Source organism: Garra rufa, chromosome 11, assembly GCF_049309525.1.
Source record: "Garra rufa chromosome 11, GarRuf1.0, whole genome shotgun sequence".
NCBI classification, from domain to species: domain Eukaryota; kingdom Metazoa; phylum Chordata; class Actinopteri; order Cypriniformes; family Cyprinidae; genus Garra; species Garra rufa.
In genome coordinates this window covers 44,654,100-44,680,144 of record NC_133371.1, presented here as the reverse complement: position 1 = coordinate 44,680,144, position 26,045 = coordinate 44,654,100, and the positions used below count along the sequence as shown (strand labels likewise).

At 37.0% G+C, this 26,045-nt stretch overlaps 1 protein-coding gene across 1 annotated transcript in view; it reads right to left on the bottom strand.

Moving 5' to 3' along the window:
- The window catches only part of LOC141345380 (protein unc-13 homolog C), a 180,657-nt gene extending 154,851 nt beyond the window's left edge, over nucleotides 1-25,806 (bottom strand). Inside the window, exons 1-6 of the mRNA XM_073850236.1 lie at nucleotides 22,348-25,806; nucleotides 15,666-15,688; nucleotides 13,789-13,838; nucleotides 11,998-12,076; nucleotides 6,974-6,979; nucleotides 5,506-5,577 (exon numbers count right to left, since the gene is read on the bottom strand). Of these exons, the coding sequence (XP_073706337.1) occupies nucleotides 5,506-5,577; nucleotides 6,974-6,979; nucleotides 11,998-12,076; nucleotides 13,789-13,838; nucleotides 15,666-15,688; nucleotides 22,348-25,666 (3,549 nt within the window). The 5' untranslated portion in view covers nucleotides 25,667-25,806. The remainder of the gene's footprint in view (nucleotides 1-5,505; nucleotides 5,578-6,973; nucleotides 6,980-11,997; nucleotides 12,077-13,788; nucleotides 13,839-15,665; nucleotides 15,689-22,347) is intronic.
- Nucleotides 25,807-26,045: the final 239 nt, after the last annotated feature.

Genomic DNA, 26,045 nt, shown 5'->3' with positions numbered 1-26,045 from the left:
GCACCAATTAAGGTCGTGTGAAGCCAAAAGCTGTTTGTAAGAATTTTTCTGGCTAAAATACAAGTCCTTTATCCATAATATTGCTTCCTCTGGTCTGAATCAGGAGAGAAATCTGCACAGATCAAGCACCATTTACAAGCACAAATATGTTGGTGGATTTTGATGTGAGAAGACAACAGGAGATGGACTAATGTGGATTATGGACTCATATTTTAGCCAGAAGCAAAGGTTTGAAGTTAAAAATGTCATAATTATGGAATTATTTACAATTTATTTTACTTGCAACCACACACACTGCAAAAACAGCTTTTCTTACTTAGATGTTTTGTCTTGTTTCCAGCCAAAATATCTAAAAATTCTTAAATCAAGAATTAAAAATAATTTTCTTGTTTTCAGACATTATTAAGACAAAAATAAGTGAGTTTTTGCTTAGAACAAGCAAAATAATCTGCCAATGGGGTAAGCAAAAAAATCTTATTTCAACACAGGAACACAAGATTATTTTTCTTACCCCATTGGCAGATTATTTAGCTTGTTTCTTTTTTGTGTTTTTCTGAAAACAAGACAATTTTACTAATCTAGAAAATCCTTCTTGATTTAATATATATTTTTTTTTAGATATTTTGGCTAAAACAAGACAAAAAATCTAAGCAATAAAAGCATTTTTTACAGTGCAGCTTTTTGCTTGGCACGATGTTAATTGATGGAATGGAGTGGTGTGGATTATTGTGATGTTTTTATCATCTGTTTGGACTTTCATTCTGACAGCACCCATTCACTGCAGAGGATCTGTTGGTGAGAAAATGATGCAATACTGCATTTCTCCTAATCTGATGAAAAAACAAACTCATTTACATCTTGAATGGCTTGAGGTGAAATTTAAATTGGATTTTTTGGTAAACAATTTCTTTATCTCAGATATGACCAAAAAGATCTAATTATTATTATCATATCAACATCATAATGCCCTGAATATTGCATTTACGAGGTGATTGCTGCTGGCCGTCACATGCTCGAATCCTGCCTGATTAACGGCAGTAACGTTACGCAAATGAGGAGGGATTAACAGCTGGCAAAAACGGAAAAGGACTTTCCAATTTAATCTAGTGATTCCGGAGCAACCAGATGAGTGATCCTCAGAATTAAACACTGGGCTATCAGCCAGAGAGCGAGGGAATATTCATGGAGCAATCGCTCAGGCTGAACAAAAGCGGTCAGCAGTGTCACAAACTCCAGCAGAAATGAGAGACAGAGGAATTAAACCATCTGTCAAACATACAGCCGCTGACCCGCACACTTCACAGCAGATCGTTTAGTACAAAAACGACAATACTCATCCTCATGCCGTTCCAAACCCTTTCTTTTGTGCTCAGCAGGAAAATAATGATGGCTTATTGAGTTTGGAACGACCTGAAGGTGAATAAAAAATAACACGATTTTCATTTTTGGATGAACTAAGACTTTAACTGTTAGGAAAAAAAGCAGCTCCCGCTTTATTTCTCTGCTCATCCTTTGAGCAACGCCAGCCAACTGAATGTTTGGAAGCGCTCTCCATGCCTGGAGCTCTCTGCTTCCAGACCCACTGCGGTGATGTGCTTGGTTGGGATGTGTTTCTGTGCTGGAGGCCACGGCAGGTGCTGGAAATGCCATGGTGCCACGCAATTATTGTGTCTGAAGACCTGCTGACTGCATCTGTATGGATCATAGGCACTATGTTCAAAAGTCTGAAGCTTCTTTCAAAGAAAGTAATACTTTTATTCAGCAAGGATGCATTGATCAAAAGTGACAGTGAGGACATTTATAATGATTTCTATTTCAAATAAACGCTGTTCTTTTGAACTTTCTATTCATCAAATTCTCAAAGATATTGGTTTCCACAAGGATATGAAACAGCACAGCTGTTTTCAACACTCATAATAATCAGAAATGTTTCTTGGGAATGTGTTCTGAAGGATCATGTGACACTGAAGACTGGAGTAATGATGCTGGAAATTCAGCTTTGCACCACAAAGATAAATTACATTTTAACATGCATTTAAACAGAAAACAGCTATTTTAAATTGCACTAATATTTAACCTTTTTACAATATTTTTGATCAAATAAATTCAGCCGCGGTGAGCTTAAATGTTCAAAAACATAAAAAAAAATCTTACAGACTCCAAACGTTCAGCTACGACAGGAAACTATGCAAGATTTGGTCTTTAGAATCATTAATAGCTTCATATAATGAGAAATCATGTAATTATGTAACTTTCGGAGCACACAACCCTCCAGAAGACCAAGAATCCAAGCCACAAAAAGAATCTTATTATGACATATATTATTATTATTCTGCAAAACAGAAGGACTAGTAAACTGTGACAATGTGCGTTCACTTCCATTCATACACACACAGATGCATTTGAAGATCTGAGATATTACAAAATTAGCTAATCTAAATGTTACAGATTGACCTCTTGACTTGCAAAGCTGCATGGCATATATAATATAGTTTACCATCTCAGCTTATTATTACTTGTTGTCTACAATTAACTATTTATGAAAAACCTATGCCATACAGTATGATATATTCTGTTACTCATAGGCAAAGACCATTTGCATAAAAGATACAGCAGCAAAAAATCGCCCTGTTTTTTTGCTAAGACTCAAAGAGAATAAAGAATGCTAGTCATGTAAAACTAAATTATGAATGTTTCTGGCACAGAAAACCTTAACTAACATTATCTCAGGAGGTGTTTCGCTGAATAATGTCACGGACCGAATCCAAACACCCTCTGTTGATTTTTCTCCCTCTTGCTGTGAGTGTTGAGGACGGATGTACTGATATAACAGTTTCTGTCCTTGTTTCCTGGTGTCTTTTTAAGCATATGGATGCACGGACTGCTTTCGGCATGCTTTTCTCAGAGGGATTGTGTCTCTTCTGTAATTTCTCCCTCACTTTGTTTCTTTCTCTCGCTTGTATTTTACTTTCTTGCACTCTCTCGCTGACATGTTTAATGCATTTAAAAACCCTCAGACATCTGTTCGGCCTACTTAGAAATCTGCCGACCGGCTCTCTATATCTGACCTTACCCTTTTTAAGTCTAAGACCCATCAAAGGCTGTTTGGAAACAGGTGCATCTAAAAGAGTGATGGCGCTGCTGCTATTCTTCAGAGGACTGCTAGTGTTGGATTAATGTCGAATGGACCGGCCTATTGGAGCCCGACCCTGACCTGTCTATTTATCACTTGCTAACGCTGCCTTCAACCCATGCCTCAATGATTGCAGTGTATAAAAGGATGAGCTAAACTAAACACTACTGCAGTGCTGTAAGGAATCACTAGATTTCCTCTAAACATGAAAGAGCTTGAAAAATCAAGGTTGAATCTAGTCACAGCCACAGTTTTGGCTGGGTTTGGTAAAGTTTGCCAGGTTAATGCAATGGGGTCCAAAACAACACTGGACCCTATTAGCTTCCATTGTAAGGATGGAAAGTCAGGTTTTAAAAGACAGAGGTAAGCAAATAAATATTTTTTTGGTTAACTGCTCATTTAGGCTGAGGTAACAGGATAGTGAGACTAAACTACAATTCCCATCATTTTTCAGTGCCCTTTGTTTTAAAATATTTTTTTTCCATTAATTTTTTCCATAGGGATTTTATAAGCCATGAAGCCAGAATAAGATATTTCACATAAAAGATGTTTACATGTAGTCCACAAGAGTAAATATAAAAATTTATAAAAAAGTAACATTTATATGAATTTATAAATATTAAAAAATATTACCCCGTTCAAAAATTTGCACCCCCTTGATTCTTAATACTAGGTTTCTTGCCTGAATGATCCACAACTGTGTTTTTGTTTAGTGATAGTTGTTTATGAGTCCCTTGTTTGTCCTGAACAGTTAAACTGCATGTTGTTCTTCAGAAAAATCCTTCAGGTCCCACAAATTCTTTGGTTTTCCAGCATTTTTGTGCATTTGAACCCTTACAAACAATGTCTGTATGATTTTGAGATCCATCTTTCCACACTAAAGACAACTAAGAGACTCATATGCAACTATTACAGAAGGTTAAAACGCTCACTGATGCTTCAGAAGGAAAAAAATATGCATTAAAACACAGCTGTGGATCATTCAGGTAACAACACATTATTAAGAATCAAGGGAATATAAACTTTTGAACGGGGTCATTTTTATAAATTCAACATTATGTGAATGTCTTTTATGTGAAATATCTTATTCAGGTCGGTACAAAATAAACAATAACATGCATTTTGTATATTCCCTCTTATTTTGTTAAAATAATTAACATTTTGCAGATTCTGAAAGGGGAATGTAAACTTTTGACCTTAACAGTATGCATATTTTGGCTCTTGAAATAAAGCAGGCTGACAGCTTTAACACAAGCATATACTATTGATTTACAGCCTCATACTTCACAGTCAGCTCACAGTTAGTAAGTCATTGTTGAAAAATCATTTCCCTATTGAAAAAATGAATGGGATTTTTACTTCCGTAGCTTGACTGTTGCGCTCTATTATTAAACAAACAGATACATCATCAATTACACACCTAGTGCACATCCAGGTAATTTTGTTGTCCAAAAAAAGCTTTTTTTCTTTTTTTGGAAAATTACCATTTTGTGCCTGAATGCACATCACGTTATAATTAAAACTCTCTAAACACATTCCCAGGCTGAATTTGAAGACAGGGTTATTCTTCAGCTCAGGTAAACTTTTGCATCTCGCTGTCACAACAGAGAACTAAATATCACATCACACCGTGTCATTCTGGGCCGTTTATTCGGCAGATCAATTAATGGGAGGGAAGAAAGTCCGGAAAAAAAGAAGAGTAATTCTTTTTCTATCGATTAAGACGTTCTTTCCTCTCTCAGGGTTTTGGCCCCTCAGTCAAATCAAAGTACAAAAAAACAATTCAAACGAGAATTATCGATCACCACCCAAATAATCAGAAAGTATCTTAATGCGGATACAACAGTGTCGCTCGCTTCAAAACTGATAAATGCTGTTCAAAAACCTGAAATAAATTTATAAAATCATTCACATTTCATGAGCAGCAAATCAGCATATTAGAATAATTCCTAAAGGATCATGTGGCACTGAATACTAGAAAATTCAGCTTTGCCTCACAGGAATAAATTACATTTTACAATATATTCACATAGAAAAAAAGTTATTTTAATTAGTAATAACTTTTCACATTTTTACTGTATTTTTGATCAAATAAATGCAGTCTTGGTGAGCAGAAGAAACCCCATTAGGGTTTATTTTGTGACAATAACTGAGATTAGAGATTATAAATAGTCTTTTTTTTAATCTTGTTCATTTGTATGTGCCTCTGGCTCTGATGTGTGTTTCTATATCAGTTGTGGCTTTATGCATGAGCATTACATTAGCGCCACATGATGGCTCCTCATTAGACTCTGACTGGCTGCTTGCAGAGTGATTTATGCATTAGTCTATTTGGTGAAACCGCTGTGCATGCGTGTGTGTTTATAACTCACCAGCTCCTCGTTGTTCAGAGTCGATCTGTTCACGAGCCCAAACGCAATGCCTGCCTTTCGAGCAGCCAATGTCTGAAAGGAAGAAAGGAAACAGTAAGAAAGAGCCAGAGAGAAAGACAACACTCAAGAACGCAGTCAAACGCTACAGGGTGGAAATCGCTAGCGTTAGGCTGAATGTTATCGTGCGACAGGAAGATAAAACTTGATTACTGAGGCCGAGAAACCACTTTCACCTTCAAGCAGTTATTCACCTGTTACCCTACCGAAAGCTTTTCATTTTAGGGTCAATAGAAGGAAATGTTGCTTGTAGTCGGTGCAGTGTAATATGCTTTCACTTCATTAGGAGTGCTGTGATTTTTAAGATTTCAGGAGACAGACTTGCTTTCTCAATAACAAGGCAGGTAGACAGACGAACTGAGGGCACATTGCTCACATTTCATGAGTGCAAAGAAAACTAGTGCTGCTGTTTACCACCAATTTTAATGGGAAAGAATGTGTTTTTCTGAGCTTGCCGCCATGCATTTCTATGAAGGAGATAAGCAGATGCAATGCTGCCTTAAAATTTGATCAAAGTAAGACTGCGTGCATTTAAGAAAAGTCTTTACATCACAAGTGTGCACATAATGCTGAGAAATGCTGTTTAGGATTCACTAGGATTTGGTGAAATTTTTTGTCATTATGTTTGCATGTTGGGAAATGCTCCTTGCAAAATCAAAAATAAATACAAATGAATGAATGCATGAATAAATAAATATATACAAAATAAAATATTAATGAATTAATTAATTAATTAATTAATTAATTAATTAATATAAAAATTATATATTAAATAAAATTAAAGTTATTTTTTAAAACATTAAAAAAGCATTTTTTGCTTTTAAAATGTTCCTTGCAAACTCAAAAACAAATATGAAAGAATGCATAAATAAATACAATATAAAAAAACAGATCTAAAATTAAATATGAAAGAAATAGTAATAACATTAAAAAAAACTGTATAAATCTGCATAAATTTGTTTATAGAGAAAAGCATTGCTATTTGTTTATCCAAGTAATACAAATATGAATTAGCTTTAATTGTATGCCCATTTAACACTAAACATTCAACCTAATGTACATGTACAGTAATGTTCTGTTGTCACTATTATAAACACAAAGGCTGTGTCCAAAAATAAAAAGTATTTTAAAAGCAACCACCTTATGAAAACAGCTTCAAACAAGCATCCACGGCACTGTAACATCATGTCTAATGAGCTATATCAAATTATAGTGAACTTTTAAGCATATTTAGTAGCTTTAATAATGTAGTTTTTAATTTTGTCCACCAAACATCGAACCACAAACAGGATTGTGGGATACCACAGGCAGATAACAACACATCTGTGCTGCCTTCAACTCACTAGATAAAGGTATCCAAGTAGACAAACACTGAAATTAGATGCATTTGTTAAAAATGCAACACACTTACCAAAGCCTAGAGTGCCCAGGTGCAGGAAAAAGAAGAAAAAAGACAAAGTTAGACATTCAGCAAAGGCGCGCAGTCGTTTACACACAGTAAGCACATCTCTTTACGTCATACCTGCCGTCATGCATAAAATCAGATCGAGTTTTTGGTCTAAAGAGCAGAGTGAAAGCTGCAGAGGTGAGGCTCAGTCCTTAAATAACTCACCTCTGTCATGCAGTAGAAATTTACAGTTCACTCATGCATTTGCTGTGCAATTGATTTGTTAAGATACTGAAAGGCACCCTGACAAACTCCCACTGCCTGCAATACTGTTGCCATTACTGCTACAAACAGACAAGACCAGACGGCGTGTGTCAAAGCCAGCTCAAAAAACACGATCCAAAGAGTTCAGGACAGAGAAAGAGAGCAAGAAGAGTCAATGAGGGGGAAATGGGAGCCGGTCAGAAGTCAAAAAGCCACGTTTAGCCATATTTAGATCGGCAGGCATGGACAGCGGACCATACTGGACTCGTCTTTACCATCTGACCCTGAACCTGATGGTGGTAAAGACCAAGCGGGCTGCTAACGGCCCCTTAAAGCAGGGGTGCATAGGAAAATAGGGTAGATTTGACCTCTACATGAACGTCAAGTGTTGATGTAAGTCTCGACATGCACTTGAATTGCTGAGGGTTGCTGCAGGCAATGGATTCGTCTGAATTTTTGACCCCCGCTGCAGTTTTGGGCGGGTCCCTCGATCCCCACCCTCCCGTGACCGACTGTTGTTGCCCTGAAGCAATCACACAGCCAACAAGGGGACAGAAACAGAGGACAGAGGCATGATGGGATAGACCAGATCGGACCCGGTACAGCACTGACTTCATCCACGCTGTAAAAGACTCATTGGCGCAGGTCGCTTTTACATGGATTTAAAAAGGCACACAGTTAAATCAGAAGTCAATGAAGTCCTCGGATATATTTTTGGGTAGAGTTGTCAACATTTCGTTTTTTCAAATGCATCGATTGAGTAAAAAAACAAGCGTTTTTGGAGAGAAATCTGACAACTCACGGAAAAATATCGCCCATAAGTCAATATGGGCCCAAGTGGGAATGGACCACAGGACACGCCAGAGAACCAAAAGAAAACTGAACGATGACCCGTACTTACCAAAACAGGGTTGGTTTTTAATTTCATGCAAAATATGGACAGATACAGCATCAACATTTGTTCTTCAGAAGTTGAACAGTTAGCATACAACTCAATGCAAGAATCGGTTAAGAAACTTTCGCTTTAACAAAATCAAGAAGAAACAATGGACACACAAAGACAATAAAATAAAAAGAAATCCTACCAAATGGTAAAAGAGCAGTTCACCCAAAAATGTTAATGCGCTGTTAATTTGCTCACCCTTTATTGTTTCTTCAGTAGAACAGTAAATATTTTAAGCTGAAACTGTGGTCTGTGGTGATTCTTAAAGGGGTCATATGATGCGGTTTCTTGTTTTTCTTTGTCTCTGGAGTGTTGCAAGCTGTTTGTGCACAGATAAGATCTGTAAAGTTGTAAAGCTTAAAGTCTCAAACCCAGAGAGAAAAAGTTAAGACTCAGCCACATCTTCCTAAAATGGCTCGTTCAAACAAGCCCCCACTTGTCCACGTCACAGCGTGGGTAGATTTGCATAACACTGCCCATATGTGAATGGAAGAAAGAAAGCGTAACTTTTACCGGCTGAAGTATTGTTGCAGCCGCCATGTTGTGGAGATGCAGTACTTTGTTTAACCTTCCAAACTTGGATACGACTAGAATTCAGTGGTTAAGTTATATTTACAACAACAGTACAAAGCAAATATTCGAGTGGGTGATGCACATTTCACGGAGGACTGTTTCCTGAACCTGAGAGAGCAGCTTACAATGCCAGATAGCCACAAAAAAGGGTTAAGGCTATAAAGTGGGGCAATTCCAACGTCGCAAGGACAGTTCTGACTAGGGTTGGGAATCGAAAATCGATTCCGATTCTGGAATCGGATACTTAAGATAAAGAATCGGATACTTGTTATAATATTAAAATTTCGATTCCTCGTTTCGATTCCTGGTTGCATTTTTTCCATCTAGTGATCTGCCAGGACCTTCCGCGCGTGCAATCTGCCAGGACTTTACGTGGTAATGTAAACATCAGTCGAAAAGATGGATCACGGTAAGCGTTTAAAAGTGTGTCTACGCTTTGTAAAAACCGAAGACAAATCTACCGCTGCACGCAAACTTTATCTTAGAGATCTGCAAGGGACGGATTTTAGTCCTGCGCCCGCCCACTCCAGAAGGAATATATGTTATTTCGTCCCGCAAAAGCCCACATAAAAGTCACTTATACCCCCGCGGGAAGACAGGTATCTACTTTATCTCTTGGCTGCATGAAACAAACCCTCCCGGTAATGTAAAGGCAAAGATGACCAGAGTAATAGTAACGAACTCGCGCATACCTAATGTATTCATTCTTGTATATCGGAGTCGTACATTAGGCACGCATAAGTCCGCTGTTGATTCACAAACTATTCATGCTTTCGATGCACTGATCCATAGTATTTTTGCGTGAAATTTCAAAATATTTGCATAGTTTTCAAAATGAATGTCCTGTGAGTTTTTTATAATGAATGCTTACCCATAGAGGTGGATCTTGTAAGGGTCAGTGGTGTTTAAGCACATATGAGCACCAGCATAAACAGATTTACAATGTATTTACTGTATTTTTCATTTATATGTTTATTTTATAATAAATACAAACAGTAGATATTCAGTCACTTAAGAAAGAGTACTCTGAAGTTGTGAAGAATGTCTGAATTAAATAATTTAGGTGCTTTAAATCTGTATATGTGTATTCATGTTAAAAAGTTAGAGCAGAGGATTTTCTTTTAAATTCAAAAGTATAGCTTTAATTTAAAGTTTGTTTGATTTTTTTTATAACATGCAGGAGAAAAATAAAAAGGCAAAACTAATGTTTAGGTTAATAAAAAAGGTTAAAAAATAAACACCTTTAGAGGAAATGTCAGGCATAGGGGGGCCTTGCAAAACTGACCCGAGAAGAAGGGGGCCCTGATATAAAAAAGGTTGAGAACCCCTGTAATAAAATAATATGTTGCAATCTAGCACTGAAAATAAACATGTTTAATATATTAATGTTTGACTTTTGTGTTTGTTGTTTTTTTTTTTTTACTAAATCGGAATCGAAACTGGGAATCGAAAAGAATCGGAATCGATAAGTGGAATCGGAATCGGAATCGATAAAATTCAAACGATACCCACCCCTAGTTCTGACTGACTCTTCTGATATTTAAAGAATTTACTACTGACTATTCAAACGCAAGTTTTGAGCAGTGCTTGTTGTTTCTCGTTCTATTAGTCATATCCCCACTGGATGCAACAAATGCCTTGTTTATAATGCCAAAAAAAACGGCATCACAACATGATAAGAGGCGTAACATTTCCTTCACACGATTGAGGTATTCGGCCAATCACAACGCACTGGATAGCTGGCCAATCAGAGAACACCTCGCTTTTCATCAACGATGAGTTTTGTAAAAATCAAAGCGTTTCAGAAAGGTGGGGCAGAGAGGAGCAACAATAATATACAGTATGCGAAAAATAATGTTTTTTAAATCGCATAAACACATTGCATTACAACAAATAAACAAAATAATGCTCTTTTTAGCAACATCATATGACCCCTATAACATAAAAGTCAATGACTGCCATCACTTTGAGAGTAAAAGAAAAACATATCAGGTAACAAAATTAATACCAGTGGCTCCTAACGATATAAAAAGGTCTTATGAAGCGAAACGATTGGTCTGTGCAAGAAACCGAACTTTATTTACAGCATTATTACCTGTAATGCAGAACCTCGGAGTGATCACGAATGAATCATTCTTTTGAACTGGTTCTTTTTAGTGAACTGGATGAATCAGTTCACCAAACTGAATTGAACCAAATCTAAGATGAAGTTCCTCAACCAAAACTCACTTTCGAACACCTGACAGCATCTCGAAATAAGATCAATTCGCAGCTTATCTGATCCTATGATGAATGAACTGAGGAAACAGTTCGACTCGGGGCGAAGACTGATGAGCTGCTGATATGTGCATGTGTGAACCGAGCTCTTGAATAAAGAGTGAAATGAACACTTTTATGATTTCTCATGGATTATGTAAAAGGATGAGCTGAGGTGATACACTTTATATGCTTTAGACATGTAAAACATCCATGTTTCACATCATTATTGGGTGTTTAAATAATTTAATTGCATGTCATTGTGTGATTACATAAATGAACTAGTGAATTTAATCAGTTCATTGAAGCAAACTGTCTGAAGCAGATTTTTGAGGCTCTGGATTACAATTTAATAATAATTTTGTAAATAATGTTCAGTTTTTTTGCACAGACTGATTGTTTCGCTTTGTAAGACCTCAATATATCAGTGTTGCTTTTGTGTTACTTGATATGCTTTTTTGACTCTTAAAGTGACAGTAGTCGCTTGCATTTTATGAATCACCAAGGAGCACGCTTTCAGCTATAAATCTTCTTTACTGTTCTACTGATGAAAAAAGTCACCTACATCTTAGACAGACTGAGGGTGAGTAAATTAACAGCAATTTTTTTGGGTGAACTGCTCTTTTAACAAAAGAAAAAATATAAATAGAAACACATACTACAGAGATGCTATGGATCAATCATTCGCCATCTAGAATCTCATAAATTAAACAACACTTCATTATCAATATATGAGCACTACACATTTAAAGACAAGACAGATGATTTGAACTCTGCAGATATTGTGGAGAACACCAGGCGGGTGACCTACTTTTACTCTGGTGGAGCGTAAAAGCCTCAAAATAGCATCAAAACATAAACACGTGTGCGCCTCCATCTTGCACGTGCTCCGCTGACAGTGTTGGATTGTAAATTCGGACTAGTGACCGTGTGCACGGTGGGTCTGATTGGCTAATACAGTCTTCTAAAGCTCCATCAGTCAAACATAACCGTGCCGGGTGTGATTACTCACCAGGTCTCGGACAATAGGCATGGTCCTCTTGCGACGTAAATCTGGCATGCTGTCAATGCCGTAAAGTATACTGCCAACCCTGGGGATGGAGGCAGATTTAGAGTCTATTAATACCATAATCATGCTGTACTCTATGAAACATTACCCAGCTAAAAAGCAGTCGGGTGATTTACAGCACCGGCAAATAACATGGGATGGGCAGGAACAGGAAGTCTATCATAACCGCTCTTGTCTCACACAGGCCCATTCCATGCATTCATTGAAGAATTCTTTGTTAAATTGGGCTGTATGAAACTACAGCACACTACTCTATGATAGACTTTCCCAGAATGCAATGTGCTCAATTTAATTATTCATTTCTAGTTAATTGTAGTTGTAACATTATCTTTTGCACTAACTATTTGATCAGATTCAAAAAGGTTTAATGCAATGCTTTTTAGGGACTTAATTGACTTAAAAATGCAAAATAAAAATTTTACATGGAGCCTATATGCTCACATAAATAATGCTTTGATTTTTAATATCTCCTTATTGAGTTTTTTTGGGGGGACCACCAAATGTTAAGAAATTTGACACAAAATGACATTAAAAATGTAAAATAAATATTTAATTTCCAGTATGATACCTATATCCACACATAAATAATGCTTTTATTTTTAATATCTACTTTTTGAGTTTTTGACTGGACCACCAAATGTTAAAAGAAATGTAAAAAATTGCATTAAATTTTTTTAATAAATATTTAATTTTCAATATGAGACCTATATGCCCACATAAACAATGCTTTGATCTTTAATATCTCAGATTATTATCTTTTTTATTTAACTGAACCAAAAATTTGCTAGATAATTTTTCACAATAAATATTTAATTTCTAATGTGATACCTATGCTGATTTAAATAATTTTCAGATTTTTAATATCTTTTGTTATTTCATTGTACCATCTAAAAGAGAATTTAACACAAAAGTGCATTAAAAATTCAACATAAAATCTGGATGATGCAATGTAAAGTCATATGACAATTCAGCAAGCCACTGTCTGAAATGTTTATCGATGCATAATGCATACTGTTTCACATACTGTAGTATTTTTTAATATAGTATGCAGTACACAGTACATACTGCACAGTATACAGTATACAGTATACGTATATATTACATATAGCCATAACAACTCAATATTGTTAAAATACACACACACAAGTTTTGATCTGGTTAGGATGTTCTCATACTAGACATCTATGAACAGTTTTTTTATTCACGCAGAGCACAAAGAAATGTATTTGCGTTTGTTAGTCAGACAGTGACATCAGAGACAGTGACATCATCAGCGCCTAATGAGGACGGGGCCTTTAATAAGTACAAATGCCAACAGTGCTAACTTATTTATTTATTTTTGACAGCTCATTACCAAAAATTAAATTCATCCACACTACATTCATTAACCTGGAGTCATACCATTACAAACAATTAACATTAGATCAGGTCCCAGGAAAATCCACAAATAACATTCCATACTCATTCCTGCTCTGCCTGCGGTCTATCACAGCAAAATAATATCAGTGAGTGTGTGTGCGCGTGTCTGTCAGTGATAAATGGAAGACCAGGAGACCCTACGGCTCAAGAATATAAGGCCACCAACACACACACAGACGTACACATATATAGGTTTATATACAGCACCTGTAAGAATGTAACTCCACAAACTCTCTCTTGTGTATAACGGTGTAGTGTTCAGCTCTCTTTCTTTATTTCCTGTGTGTGTTTGGTGATGCGAGTGTCTGTACTCACCCTCCGCCGCTCAGCCCCAGTTTGGCTGCATCCAGGATGCTGGCACAGCCCTGTCAAACAAGAAAACAGTCTGCTGATGATTTACGCAGATCAATAAGACACTGTACTCACTGTATATCATTTACCTGTACAGTAAATATACAACACACACACAGTCACAACAAAGAAACACACAGTGACAAACAAGTGCAAATACAGACAAAATACATGATAAAAACTAAGATTAGTACAGTACAAATCCACCTATCCATCTGTCTGACTGTCTGTCTGTCTATCTATCTAACTGTCTGTCCATCCATCATTCTTTCATTCTATCGTTCTGCAGTATCTATCGTTCTGTGTGTGTCTGTCTGTCTGTCTATCTATCCATCTATACATCCGTCTGTCTGTCTATCCATACATACATACCTCTATTTGTTTATCTATCTCTTTCCATCCATCCATATATCTATCTTTCTATCAGTACAAATCTATCCATCCATCTATCTATCGTTCTATCTGTCCATTCATCCGTCTATCTTCCTGTTGGCCTATCTATCTGTCTGTCCATCCATCCATCCATCGTTCTTTCATTCTATCGTTCTGCAGTATCTATAGTTCTGTCCGTCCATTCATCCGTCTTTCTACCTGTCTGTCTGTCTGTCTGTCTGTCTATCTATCTATCTATCTATCTATCTATCTATCTATCTATCTATCTATCTATCTATCTATCTATCTATCTATCTATCTATCTATCTATCTATCTTTCATTCTATCGTTCTGCAGTATCTATAGTTCTGTCCGTCCATCCATCCATCCCTCTATTTATCTGTCTATCTATCCATCTTTCCATCCATCCATCTATCCACATATCTATCTGTCTATCTATCTGTCTGTCTATCTATCCATCTTTCCATCCATCCATCTATCCACATATCTATCTATCTAGCTGTCTAGCTGTCTGTCAATCGTTCTTTCACTCTATCGTTCTGCAGTATCTATAGTTCTGTCCGTCCATTCATCTACCTGTCTGTCTGTCTGTCTGTCTATCTATACGTCCGTCTGTCCGTAGATCCATCCATCCCTCTATTTATCTGTCTATCTATCCATCTTTCCATCCATCCATCTATCCACATATCTATCTGTCTATCTATCTGTCTGTCTATCTATCCATCTTTCCATCCATCCATCTATCTGTCTGTCTGTCTATCTATCTATCTAGCTGTCTAGCTGTCTGTCCATCGTTCTTTCACTCTATCGTTCTGCAGTATCTATAGTTCTGTCCGTCCATTCATCTACCTGTCTGTCCGTCTGTCCGTCGATCCATCCATCCCTCTATTTGTCTGTCTATCTATCCATCCATCTTTCCATCCATTCATCTATCCACATATCTATCTGTCTATCTGTCTGTCTATCTATCTATCCATCTATCCACATATCTGTCTATCTATCTGTCTATCTGTCTGTCTATCTATCTATCCATCTTTCCATCCATCCATCTATCCATATATCTATCTGTCTATCTATCTGTCTGTCTGTCTATCTATCGATACGTCCGTCTGTCCATCTATCCATCCATACATACATACATCCCCCTATTTGTCTGTCTATCTATCTTTCCATCCATCCATCCATCCCCATCTATCTATCTGACTGTATGTCTACCCATCTGTTCGTCTATCTATCCATTGACTAGTCCTCTACACATCTATGTCTATCTATATTATGTCTATCCATTTGTCTGTCTCTCTCTCTGTATACTGCTCATTAAAATCACCACCGAACAATTAAACAAGAAAACTGAAATACATGCAGCATATTTCATATACATTTAAAGACGAACAAACACAGACAGAAATTGGTGAAAAATTAAATGAGCTTAGAAAACACAAGAAGACCTCGGTGTCCAGAGCAGTGCTGTCTGCAGAAAAGAAGCAGAAAGACAGAAAGGAACGTTAGAAATAACAGCACATATCGACTCCTTTATCTATAAATAACTGCACACACTTATAATGACTTGTGCCTAATGGAGCCAAACAAATAGTGCCAGCACAACTCATTTACAATATCTCAGTCGGAGTATAATCCCTGATACACACACGCAAAAACCTTGAGCCAATATATCATCTTTCTCTCATACTACACCGGCCATATACTGTAATGCTGTAAAAGCCTGCGGTGTCCAGCACAGAGTAGGCTCATGTTTATTTAAATACACTTCAGACGATCAATATCCAAACACGATTTCTGCCAAATTATGGGCAGATTCAAACCTCAGAGATGAGGTTACACTGATGACCATTACTGACCCTGATTTCTCATATTACAGTAGATCATCCTCGTTCAGACATTCTCAAAGATCACCTCAGACGCTTTAATGTCGCTCAAGTGTTTAAATGTAATGGCGATGATTAGTTCAGCTTTAGTGCAATAGCCTCACAGCTCGCTGGACCATGAACGATAAAAGTGAGTTTTCAGAGACGTTAGAGGTCAATAAACGCACGCGGATGTCTAGAAGAACAGCAGTGGAGCTCAAATCTAGCTGGTTAATAGAGTGGAGACGAGGATGGTCAAACGCAGTATTGATTAAGTCCTTCCTGTTGGGCCTATGAAGGGTTACTTGTCTCTTCTGTAATGCTCAGACCATCTTTCAGTGTCAGAGAAACACTAAACTGAGGACTAGCCAGTATATATTTGGCTGTTTTATTGGCCTGTTTTTGTTCCAATTAGATTTTATAGCAACCAACACTGTTTTGCTACTAATTAGGTTTACAGGTCTTAAAAATCTTTTCAAATTAACAATAAATCACAATATGTCTAGGTCACAATGTACCCTTAAAAATCAAAAGAATATAAATAAATATTTATATATAAAAAAAATATTTACACTGCTGTTCAAAAGTTTGGGTTCAGTAAGATTTTAATGGTTTTTAAAGACGTTTCTTATGCTCGTCAAGGCTGCATTTATTTGATAAAAAATACAAATAAAACTGCAATATTGTGAAATATTATTTTAATTCAAAATAACAGTTTTCTATGTGAATATATTGTAAAATGTAATTTATTCCTGTGATACAAAACTGAATTTTCAGCATCATTACTCCAGTCTTCAGTGTCACATGATCCTTCAGAAATCATTCTAATATGCTGATTTATTATCGATGTTGAAAACAGTTGTGCCGCATAATATTTTGTTGGAACCTGTGATTTTTTTATTTCAGGATTCTTTAACAAATAAAAAGTTTCTTTCTTTTTATGAAAGAATTAATACTTGTTCACCAAGGATGTGTTAAATAAAAAAGTGATAGCAAAGACTTATATTGTCTTTATAAAAAAATATAAAATATAAATTATATTTTTATATAAAATTATATAAAAAAATATATTTTGAATAAATGCTGTTCTTTTTAACCTTTTATTCATCAAGAATCCTGAAAAAAGAATCACAGGTTTCCAAAAAAAATATTAAGCAGCACAACGTTTTCCAACATTAATAATAACAGTAATTAATCAGAATAATATATGACACTGAAAACTGAAGTAATGGTTTATAAAAATTCAACTTGATGCAACTTATTCCTGCATCACAGGAATAAATTATATTTTAAAATATATTAATATAGAACACCGTTATTTTAAACTGTGATAATATTTCATAATATTACATTTTTTTCTGTATTTTTCTGTATTTTTATTAAATAAATGCAGCCTTAATGAGCATAAGAATTCTTTAAAAACATAAAAAAAATCTTACTGATCCCAAACTTTGGTGTGACAGTGTATATGAATATAATAATATTTATATAAAAAATTCATATTTCCTTCTTTTCCTTTTTTTTCTTTTTATTGTTTGGGTAAACTGTCACCTAGACATGTTTCATGAGATTTATTATTAAATAACAATAAAAAAAATTATATATACAACACATATAACATTAGATGTTTATTATAAACATATTTTTGAAGTCAACATACTTTTAAACAGAAACAAAGACTCGTAAAACTATTCAGAAAATGAAAAATACTAAATAACAATGATTGGAATCTCCATTAAGAATAATGGGAATGACCATTATTACTGATAATAATAGTTTAAATTATTTTTAATGATGATTTAGATTAATACAGCAATATTTTTTACAATATTTAACACCTTTCTGAACACTTTTGACCATTCTTTTGGATTTCTGACCATATTTTGTCTTACAAAAATCCTGTTTCACTCAGAAATAAGTAATATTACTAACGTAAAATGAAAATTCAGACATAAAGCGAATAAAAAGTTAAATATCTAATATTCTTAACGGACCTCACAAAATTTTGCCTTAAAACAAGATCACACACTGTCTACTGTCTCTAAAATTGATCCATTTTCTGGATGGGTGAAATGCTGCAGAATATATGTGCACTGAGGGATTTCTCAGACGAATTAAATTTCCTTCTAGATTTCTTTGGTCAGTGACAGCGATGAAATGAGATGAATACTTTGGCGGCGGTTCCCAAGGCTAAAACATATCGGTCTGTGAGTGAGGCGACGGGAAACCTCCTTCACTCATTTGGATCAATGGTCTGTTTCCACTGAGCTCTGGCTAAATGCATCACTTTCATTAATAATGTCTTTCTGTAAACAAACTGTAGGTAGAAAATCTCCTTGTTATGAATCATTTAAATGCTAAAATTAAAATATCATGACATATTTCCCAATAAAACAGAAGGCTCATATACTGTAATGTGTGACATTTTGATAAAACATAATGAAAACATTTTTCTTTAGAATATCATGCACTGATAAATTGCGCACAAGTAAATATGGCCAATTTTGATTTAATCTCATCATTAAACTCAATATGAATTGACATTTGCAATGCACTTTAATTATTAATTGCGTAAATCGATATATTTCTTTGTGAAATTGATCTTAGGTGTACTATTGAAGCAAGGTATTACATTTTCAATATCAAGACATGTTTCCCAATAAAACAGAGGGCTCATATACTGTAATGTGTGACATTGACTAAACATAATGAAAACATGTTTCTTTAGAATAACATGCACTGATAAATTGCGCATAATATCATATATTATATTATCATATTTCTTTGTGAAATTGAGCTTAGGTGTACTATTGGACCAAGGTATTAAATTTGAATGAGTAGATTTTTATTCATGTTCACATTAGAATAACATGTGCTGATGCATCCTTTACCAGAACATGTATTAGATTTTTCTTAATTTTCATATACACCTCTATGAAGAATATTTCTAATACAGACACAATCCTTGATTATTTAAATGCAATGCAAATGTAGAAAAAATTTGGGGCAAAACTGATGTATTTTTATGGGTTTGGACAGAATTCCTAAACATAGCATACTGCTGATCGACAAAAAACAAACATCTGCAAACGGCAAAAAGTCTTTACTATCAGCGCTGCACACATTTTTAAAATCTGCGAGCGCTGTGATCGAAATATTCAGAGAATGCACAGACTACTTTCATACAGAGCTGGCTTATAAACAAAGTCAGCTGACCTCGATCGGTCAGAGTGGAAATATAAAATTGATATACAGTAATAAACATGTGAAGCGGGGAGTGCCGGTTTGCACCGCTACTCTCAGAACAAGACTGATATAAGAGTCCCAACAACACTGACCTGGTTAGCAAGCGCCCTTGGGAGGAAGAATTAGCATGTGAATGCAGTTCAGGTTAGAACTAAATGAAGATGGGTTTGGCAGGAAGAACTAATCCTGAGAGACCTCACTGTAAAAGACTCCTAAAATGTGCAGCCCTGCTTTTTAAAACAGCCTGAAAAAGACTGAACCAAAACAGCCACGACACTCAGAGCACCTCTGTGACGGTTCCTCATTTTATGCAAATGATTTCTGATCTGCGTTCTTTAATTAGTCAAGGAGAAAATGAGAGCTGAGAAATTAAATTGGCTGTGTGAAAACAAGGAGCTAAAAACCAGCACCACTGAAGTGCAGACTATTTCTGTGTTTTCATCAACGAGGGTAAACCTGGAGACAGCTAATCATTAGCACTCCTATTTTCCAGCTTTGGCAATGGAAAATACTTTCTAAAAACATGAAATAAAAGTAATGACTCTCTCTCTCTCTATATATATATATATATTTTTTTTTTTAAGTTTCATTATCCCTTTGACAAAGCTGAATCTATATTTCTATGTATGGGTCAAAGACAAAAAAGGGGTTTAAGCATGAAAACAATAAGTGTAATACTGCTTTAAGTTTTTGTTGTTTTTCCAAAAAAGATTAAAACGTTTTATGTTTAATTTAATTGCCTTTTTGTTTTTGTTTTTCTGAGCAAAAAATAAATATCATACATTTTTCCCTAATTTACAGAAGACTGTCATTTAGTGTAACAATCTTTTCAGGCATATTTACAACAAAAATCAATTTATGAGATATTAATGAAGTACTTTTACCTCAAATACTAATTAGTTGTAATTCAACATTTTTAAAACTTGCCAATATCCTAGGTTTTGCCCATTTGTCCGATTTTTTTTTTACTCATTTAAAACACAATAAAATTTAATATGCTCCCTTATTCTTTTATATTTTTTATTATGTACAAGTCAGAATAAGCATGTTGTTTAAATTTTTACATAAATATTGTGTTGCACTGAATGACATTATAACATTATTTCAACCTAATCTTGACTTTTTATTTGCTAAAAACTTTGAAACACTAAAAGCATACACTTTAATTACATTTAATTACATTTAATGACATATGTATATACTGTGATGCTACTTTTACAAGAATTACAGAGTTTAGTTTTTTGTATGTGTGTATATATGCATATACACACATACATATATCTATTTTTATATATATATATGAAAATATAGCATATTTCGTCAAATAAAGGCATATAAATATTTCTAAACATTATTTATTTTTTATATACATATATGAAATTAATTTTAACTTATTTAAACACACACCCTAATATAACTAGAATCAGAAATTCTTATGAAAGTAGACATCACAGTTCAACAAGTACCTAGTGTCATAAAAGGGAAGAGCACTCTCTTCATAGGGTGATTAATTATTTCTAGTTGAAATAAAAATGAAATGCTCAACCTGTCAAGCGCACCAACTCGGTGTCACCAGAACAGTCTGTTCTTTGTCCTATTATATAGATGATGTATTTTCACAGACTACAGCTTGTTGACTATACACCTGTCAGTGCGTAGAAAGTCCCCTTTCAGATCTGATCTTGAAAATCTGTAGCGTTGTAGAACCGTTACAATGCAGCTCAATCAGGTGCTAAATGCACAAAAACAGTGATGCACTGCAAGAATTTAAATAAAGCAATTGTGCATTTGCTAAATCTGGCACTAAAACAACACAGCAGCACTGCAGTCCAGATGTAAAACATCTCAAAGAAAGCACAATCGCTGAACTGTGCACCAGTGCCAATCCTCATTGTAATGCCTGGAATGAAATGATTTGGTCTGTGATTTGTGGCTTGTGTTTTAGGGAATCAGAATCCACTGTAGTACACAGAGCATCTGGCTGTTAGCGTGCAGCATGAATGAGCAGCCTAAATACAGTATCCCAACAGTACTCAGCATTGTGGAGTGTGGCGCTGGGCTTGCCGTGTGCTGTGACTGTGAATTTCACATCTAGGTCAAGAGCGCTTTCAGTGTGAGTAAGACTGGGTGGAAATTCCCCTGATTCCTGACTGGCTGTAAAGGAAACTCTGCTTTTGTGGGGTAAATTCCAGAATTGCGAGCGTAGCGTAGACATTCCAATGCCAGGTTTCAGCTGTTAACAACAGCAAGTTCTAGTAATCATTGTGTTTACAAACTATTACTATTCGTAATAGCATTTATAGGATAAACTGACTTTAAAAACAATACAAAATGATAAAACTGTTAATAAAACAAATACACATATGCACATATTTAATGTGGTGCATGTTACAAGAAAAAACAATGCTGTTTGCCATCACTGACTTCAAACTTGGCCTGATCTGAAAATGCATGTGCACAAATGAAATTTGAGAGCTACAATGGCAGCATGATTTCCAGTGAGTAACGACTTGAAACAAAGCTATTGTATGGCATCAGAGGAAATATAGCACACAAGTCAAATGGACTACTTTATGATGCCTTTTTGGGCAATGATAAATGTATGCATTGTCAATAGTCTCTTTTCATGTTTCATGATAGTTTGGAACAAGCTATTCCTTTCAAAACAAACACTTAAATATATAAATAGTCGTGTTGATTAAACTCTTGATTGGACTCTCTAAGGTTAAGGAAGGCCACAACAGGTGAAGTACACTTTCATCTGAACTCTGAGGCAGTGGACAACCACATACACGCACACACAAAATCAATCGCCAATTCTAACCACTCAACATCAAATGCTAGTAATCATCTTCTTGCCCTTCAGAACAACCCTCAACAGTGTCTGAGATTTCATGAACTGAGACCTGAGAAATACATCATGTATGGACAATGGCAGATCTCAAATGGCTCAATCAATTGCTCACCGACCAAAGCCTTGACAAATACCTTTCAAGACAACATATAAATTGGTTCATACCTCCTGCCAGGATCTGCTGTTCCAACTCAGCCATCTGCTTCCTGTAAGCTCTAAGTGCTGCCTCTTTGAAGGTGGGACGTATCCGTTTTTTGGGTGGTGGTGCTTCTGGCACAGGAACCTCTGTAACATTTTTGTTCTCATCCTCTTGTTCTACAGTCTCTTTTACCTCATCTGCTCCCTTGGTTGTTGATGTTCCTTGAACCTCCTGCAACTCCTCTTTGTTCTCGTCCTGTTCCTCTGTCTCTGCTTCCGGTTCTTCGGTTACTTCCACATAATCCACCAAACTCACCTCATACTCCGCTGTGTCTTCAGTCATCGGATTGTCATCACACTCCTCACTGTATTCCTCATCGTATTGCTCATCAAGGCTGCAGTCATATTCCAGCACAAGGTTACCTTCTTGCGAGATGTCATACTCTTGCGAGACATCATATTCCTCTTCTTGGTCCTGTTCCCCAGCCTCGTTTGCATTTGTTCTGTTTTCCAGATTGGCTAGCACCTGTTCCATCACCTCAACGTAATGCGTTTCATTGTCCACAGGTTGTTCAGCGGGTTGTTCTTCCTCTTCTGCCTTGTAATAGAAAGGTTCTGTGTAGACGTCAGAGTCAATGGTTGTGCTGGAACTGTTCGCTGTGGACTGGGACATCGTTCTGAACCTACCCATGAATGAGGTGTTGCTTGGTTCTTCAACCGGGGCGCTAGTGCTTTGAGAGCCTTTATTCCACACAAAATCCAAAGCTGACTTTGCTCTTTGCAGGGTGGATCCAAATCCTCCAAAGCTGAAGGTTTTTTCGGTGAGGTCTATGCTGAGCCTGCTACTCCAGGATTTAGGGACTTCCTCCACTTTCTCATTTCTGATCTCACTCTGGCTCCGGTACATGGAGGAAGATTTCTGGCTTTGATGGAGGTGGTTCACATCCTGTCTCTGCAAAGTTTGTGGAGCTGATTCAGGCTTGGCATGGATCTTCTTGGTCTTGGGCTTCTTTTCGGGTGGTGGTTCTGCTGCAGGTTTAGGTACTGGTTTTGGTATGGGTTCAATCACAGCCTCTGGCTCTGGTTCTGGCTCTAGTTCAGGTTCAGGTTCTGGTTCTGGCTCGGGTTCTGGCTCTGGCTCTGGCTCTGGCTCTAGCTCTAGCTCTAGCTCTAGCTCAGGTTCAAAATATTCAGGTTCTATATCTATATCTTGATCTTGGGCTGTCTCAGGGGTGCTATCTAGTGTCAAAAAGGTCTCACCTTCAAATTGCAAATCAACCTCAAGGCATTTAGTTATTTTCTCAGGGAAACCAGGGTTGGCTGCAGGGTCAAAGGGGCTACTGATTTCAGAGATTATGTTCTGTTCAGTGGAGGCATCCAAACCTGAATCAGCACCTTGTTCAAGGTGATGCCAGTCTTTCCATGGTGAAAGGTCACCCTGCAGCGACAGCTGAGAGCCGCTGTAATGGCTCCTGTCCCCTGATATACAAACAAGACCATTACTTACACCACTGTCAATAGTCTCTGTGGTTTCAACTTCATTATGTTCCGCATAAGGTCGTTCTTGGCTCAGAGTTTGACTGGGGGGACTGGCGTACCAGGAGGACGCCATGTCTTCTTGCTTCCGCTGCCAAAGTTCCTGATCTGAGGAGGAAAGCAAGGAGCAGCCGTTGACTCTGCTGAAATACTGACTCTCGGAAAAGTCCTCAGAGTAAGATTGGCAAAGTTTGGAGCAGTCCGATTCGGACCGGCTGAGTTTGGGAGTGGAGTAGTCGCTCTGAGACAGCCATCCAGGTGTTATGTCAGTATAGTAGGACTTGCTTTGCTTGTCGTGGTCATCGTAAGCTGTACCATCCGCATAGTGCACAGAGTATGCAGTGTCATCAGCCATCCTTCGGTGATCGTGAGACTTTTTCTTGTCCGATTTACTTTTCGGAGTTGGTTTGGACACAATTGCATATTTGTTTTTGTTTAATTCATCAAGCTCTTTGTCGCTTTCCATGGAGTCCCAGTCATCGCTTTCAGCCTTGTCTTTGGCTGAGACCTTGATATCCATGCTTTCGTAAGTCTGGGAAGAAGCCATCGGCTTGTCTCGCTTTTCTTTCGATTCGTGTGCTAGACTATCAGTTGAGATGGATATTCCAGTCCCTTTTAGCTTATAACACTTTTTCAAAACTAAATCCCGGTCTGGCGGGCTTGAAAATATAACTATGATTGGTCGAGGTTTAGCATTGTAACATTCTCTTTGTTGCCCTAGTCGATGGGCCAGTTCAATTTTAAATGTTTTGCGTGCGTCAGCAAAACCCATTTTCTCTTTTAGAATCTGATAAATAAGGTCTTCTGTTTTTTCGTACTTCTCCTCAGGCACATTTAGAAATCTCAGAGTAGCTTTGTTGGTCTGTTGGCTAATCTGTCTGATGTAGTCATGGATGTCTCGAGTCTCACGCCTGGACTGCACAAAACCTGAGCGGAGCTGCTCAATTTCACTCTGCACCACCTCCACACTGCTGGAGATCTCATCGATGGAGCTTTTGAGGGCGTTAACATGCCCTCGCAGTTCTGAGAGCTCAGACTCAATCTGACTGATTCCCTGAAGTTCTTTAAAGATCATCTCCATCACATCCTGAGTCTGACTGATACATCCCGTCGAGCTGGATCCTGGCTCCAGGGTATTGGCTTTCTGGTGTCGGCCAGCCCGGTCCAGAGATTTGCTTCTGATGCCAAGAGTTTTTCTCCAGTTGCTGGCCTCTGAGTCCGAGGACACACATTCTTGGCTCTTCTTCCATTTCCTCAGTTTTTTCAGAGCGCCCAATCGAAGGGTGTGGAGACTGCTGCGCTCTCCCCGTTCCCCCTCCGAGCTGCCATCAGAGGGCGCTAAACTAATCAAACTCTTCCTGTTCCTTCTTACTGGCATTGTATAAGCTTTTTGTTCATCGAATCTATGGACAAGTTTTGCCTCGTTTAGAGAGTCAGAGTAATCGCTATCAATTGACAAGACCTCATGAAACTCATTATTGTTCAGAAAGAGGGCATTTTTTGGAAGTCCATTGGCAATTGCTACACGGTAACTGAATGTTGGCGAGAGAGAAGAACAGTCGTTTTTACCGTCATCCTCCTCAAGAGATATATTGCGCGCCGACGAGCATTTGGAGATTTTTTTAACTGTGCTTTTCAGTGTGGTCGAGAACGTTGGGTTCCGTGCATGTAGTTCGGGGGACGTTTTGGATTCTTTTTTGTTTTCGCTACTCTCTTTCTTCTTTGTGGTATTTGCCAGTTTCTTTGTAAACATTCCTTTGCAAATCTTTACAATGTAAGACGATATCTTCTTGAAATGGGCAGAAACCATGGAGGGCGATGTTTCAGCAGTTTTGCACTCCGGATGCAGTGAAGCAAAACTGGTCACAAATCCAGCGGTGCTCAACAGGAAGCACACAGACACTTATGAGTTTTGAAAGTCAACCCTGAGGTATAAAAGAGGGTCTAGAGAAGAAGTGACCTCAGACGCGGTTGTGCCGAGCAGAAATCATTGCACATCCTCATTGAGGGAAATATTCAAGGGTGTTCTTCAGAAGAGGCCTCATGTCTCTGAAAAAAGAAAGAGAAAGATCTTTTCAGTTAGCTTCCACTGAAGGTCAGCATGTAAAATGCATAACTCCAAATGTTACACTCCACATACTGTATAATAAATCATTGAATAATTCTTTGTACTAGAGCCCAAATTTCAT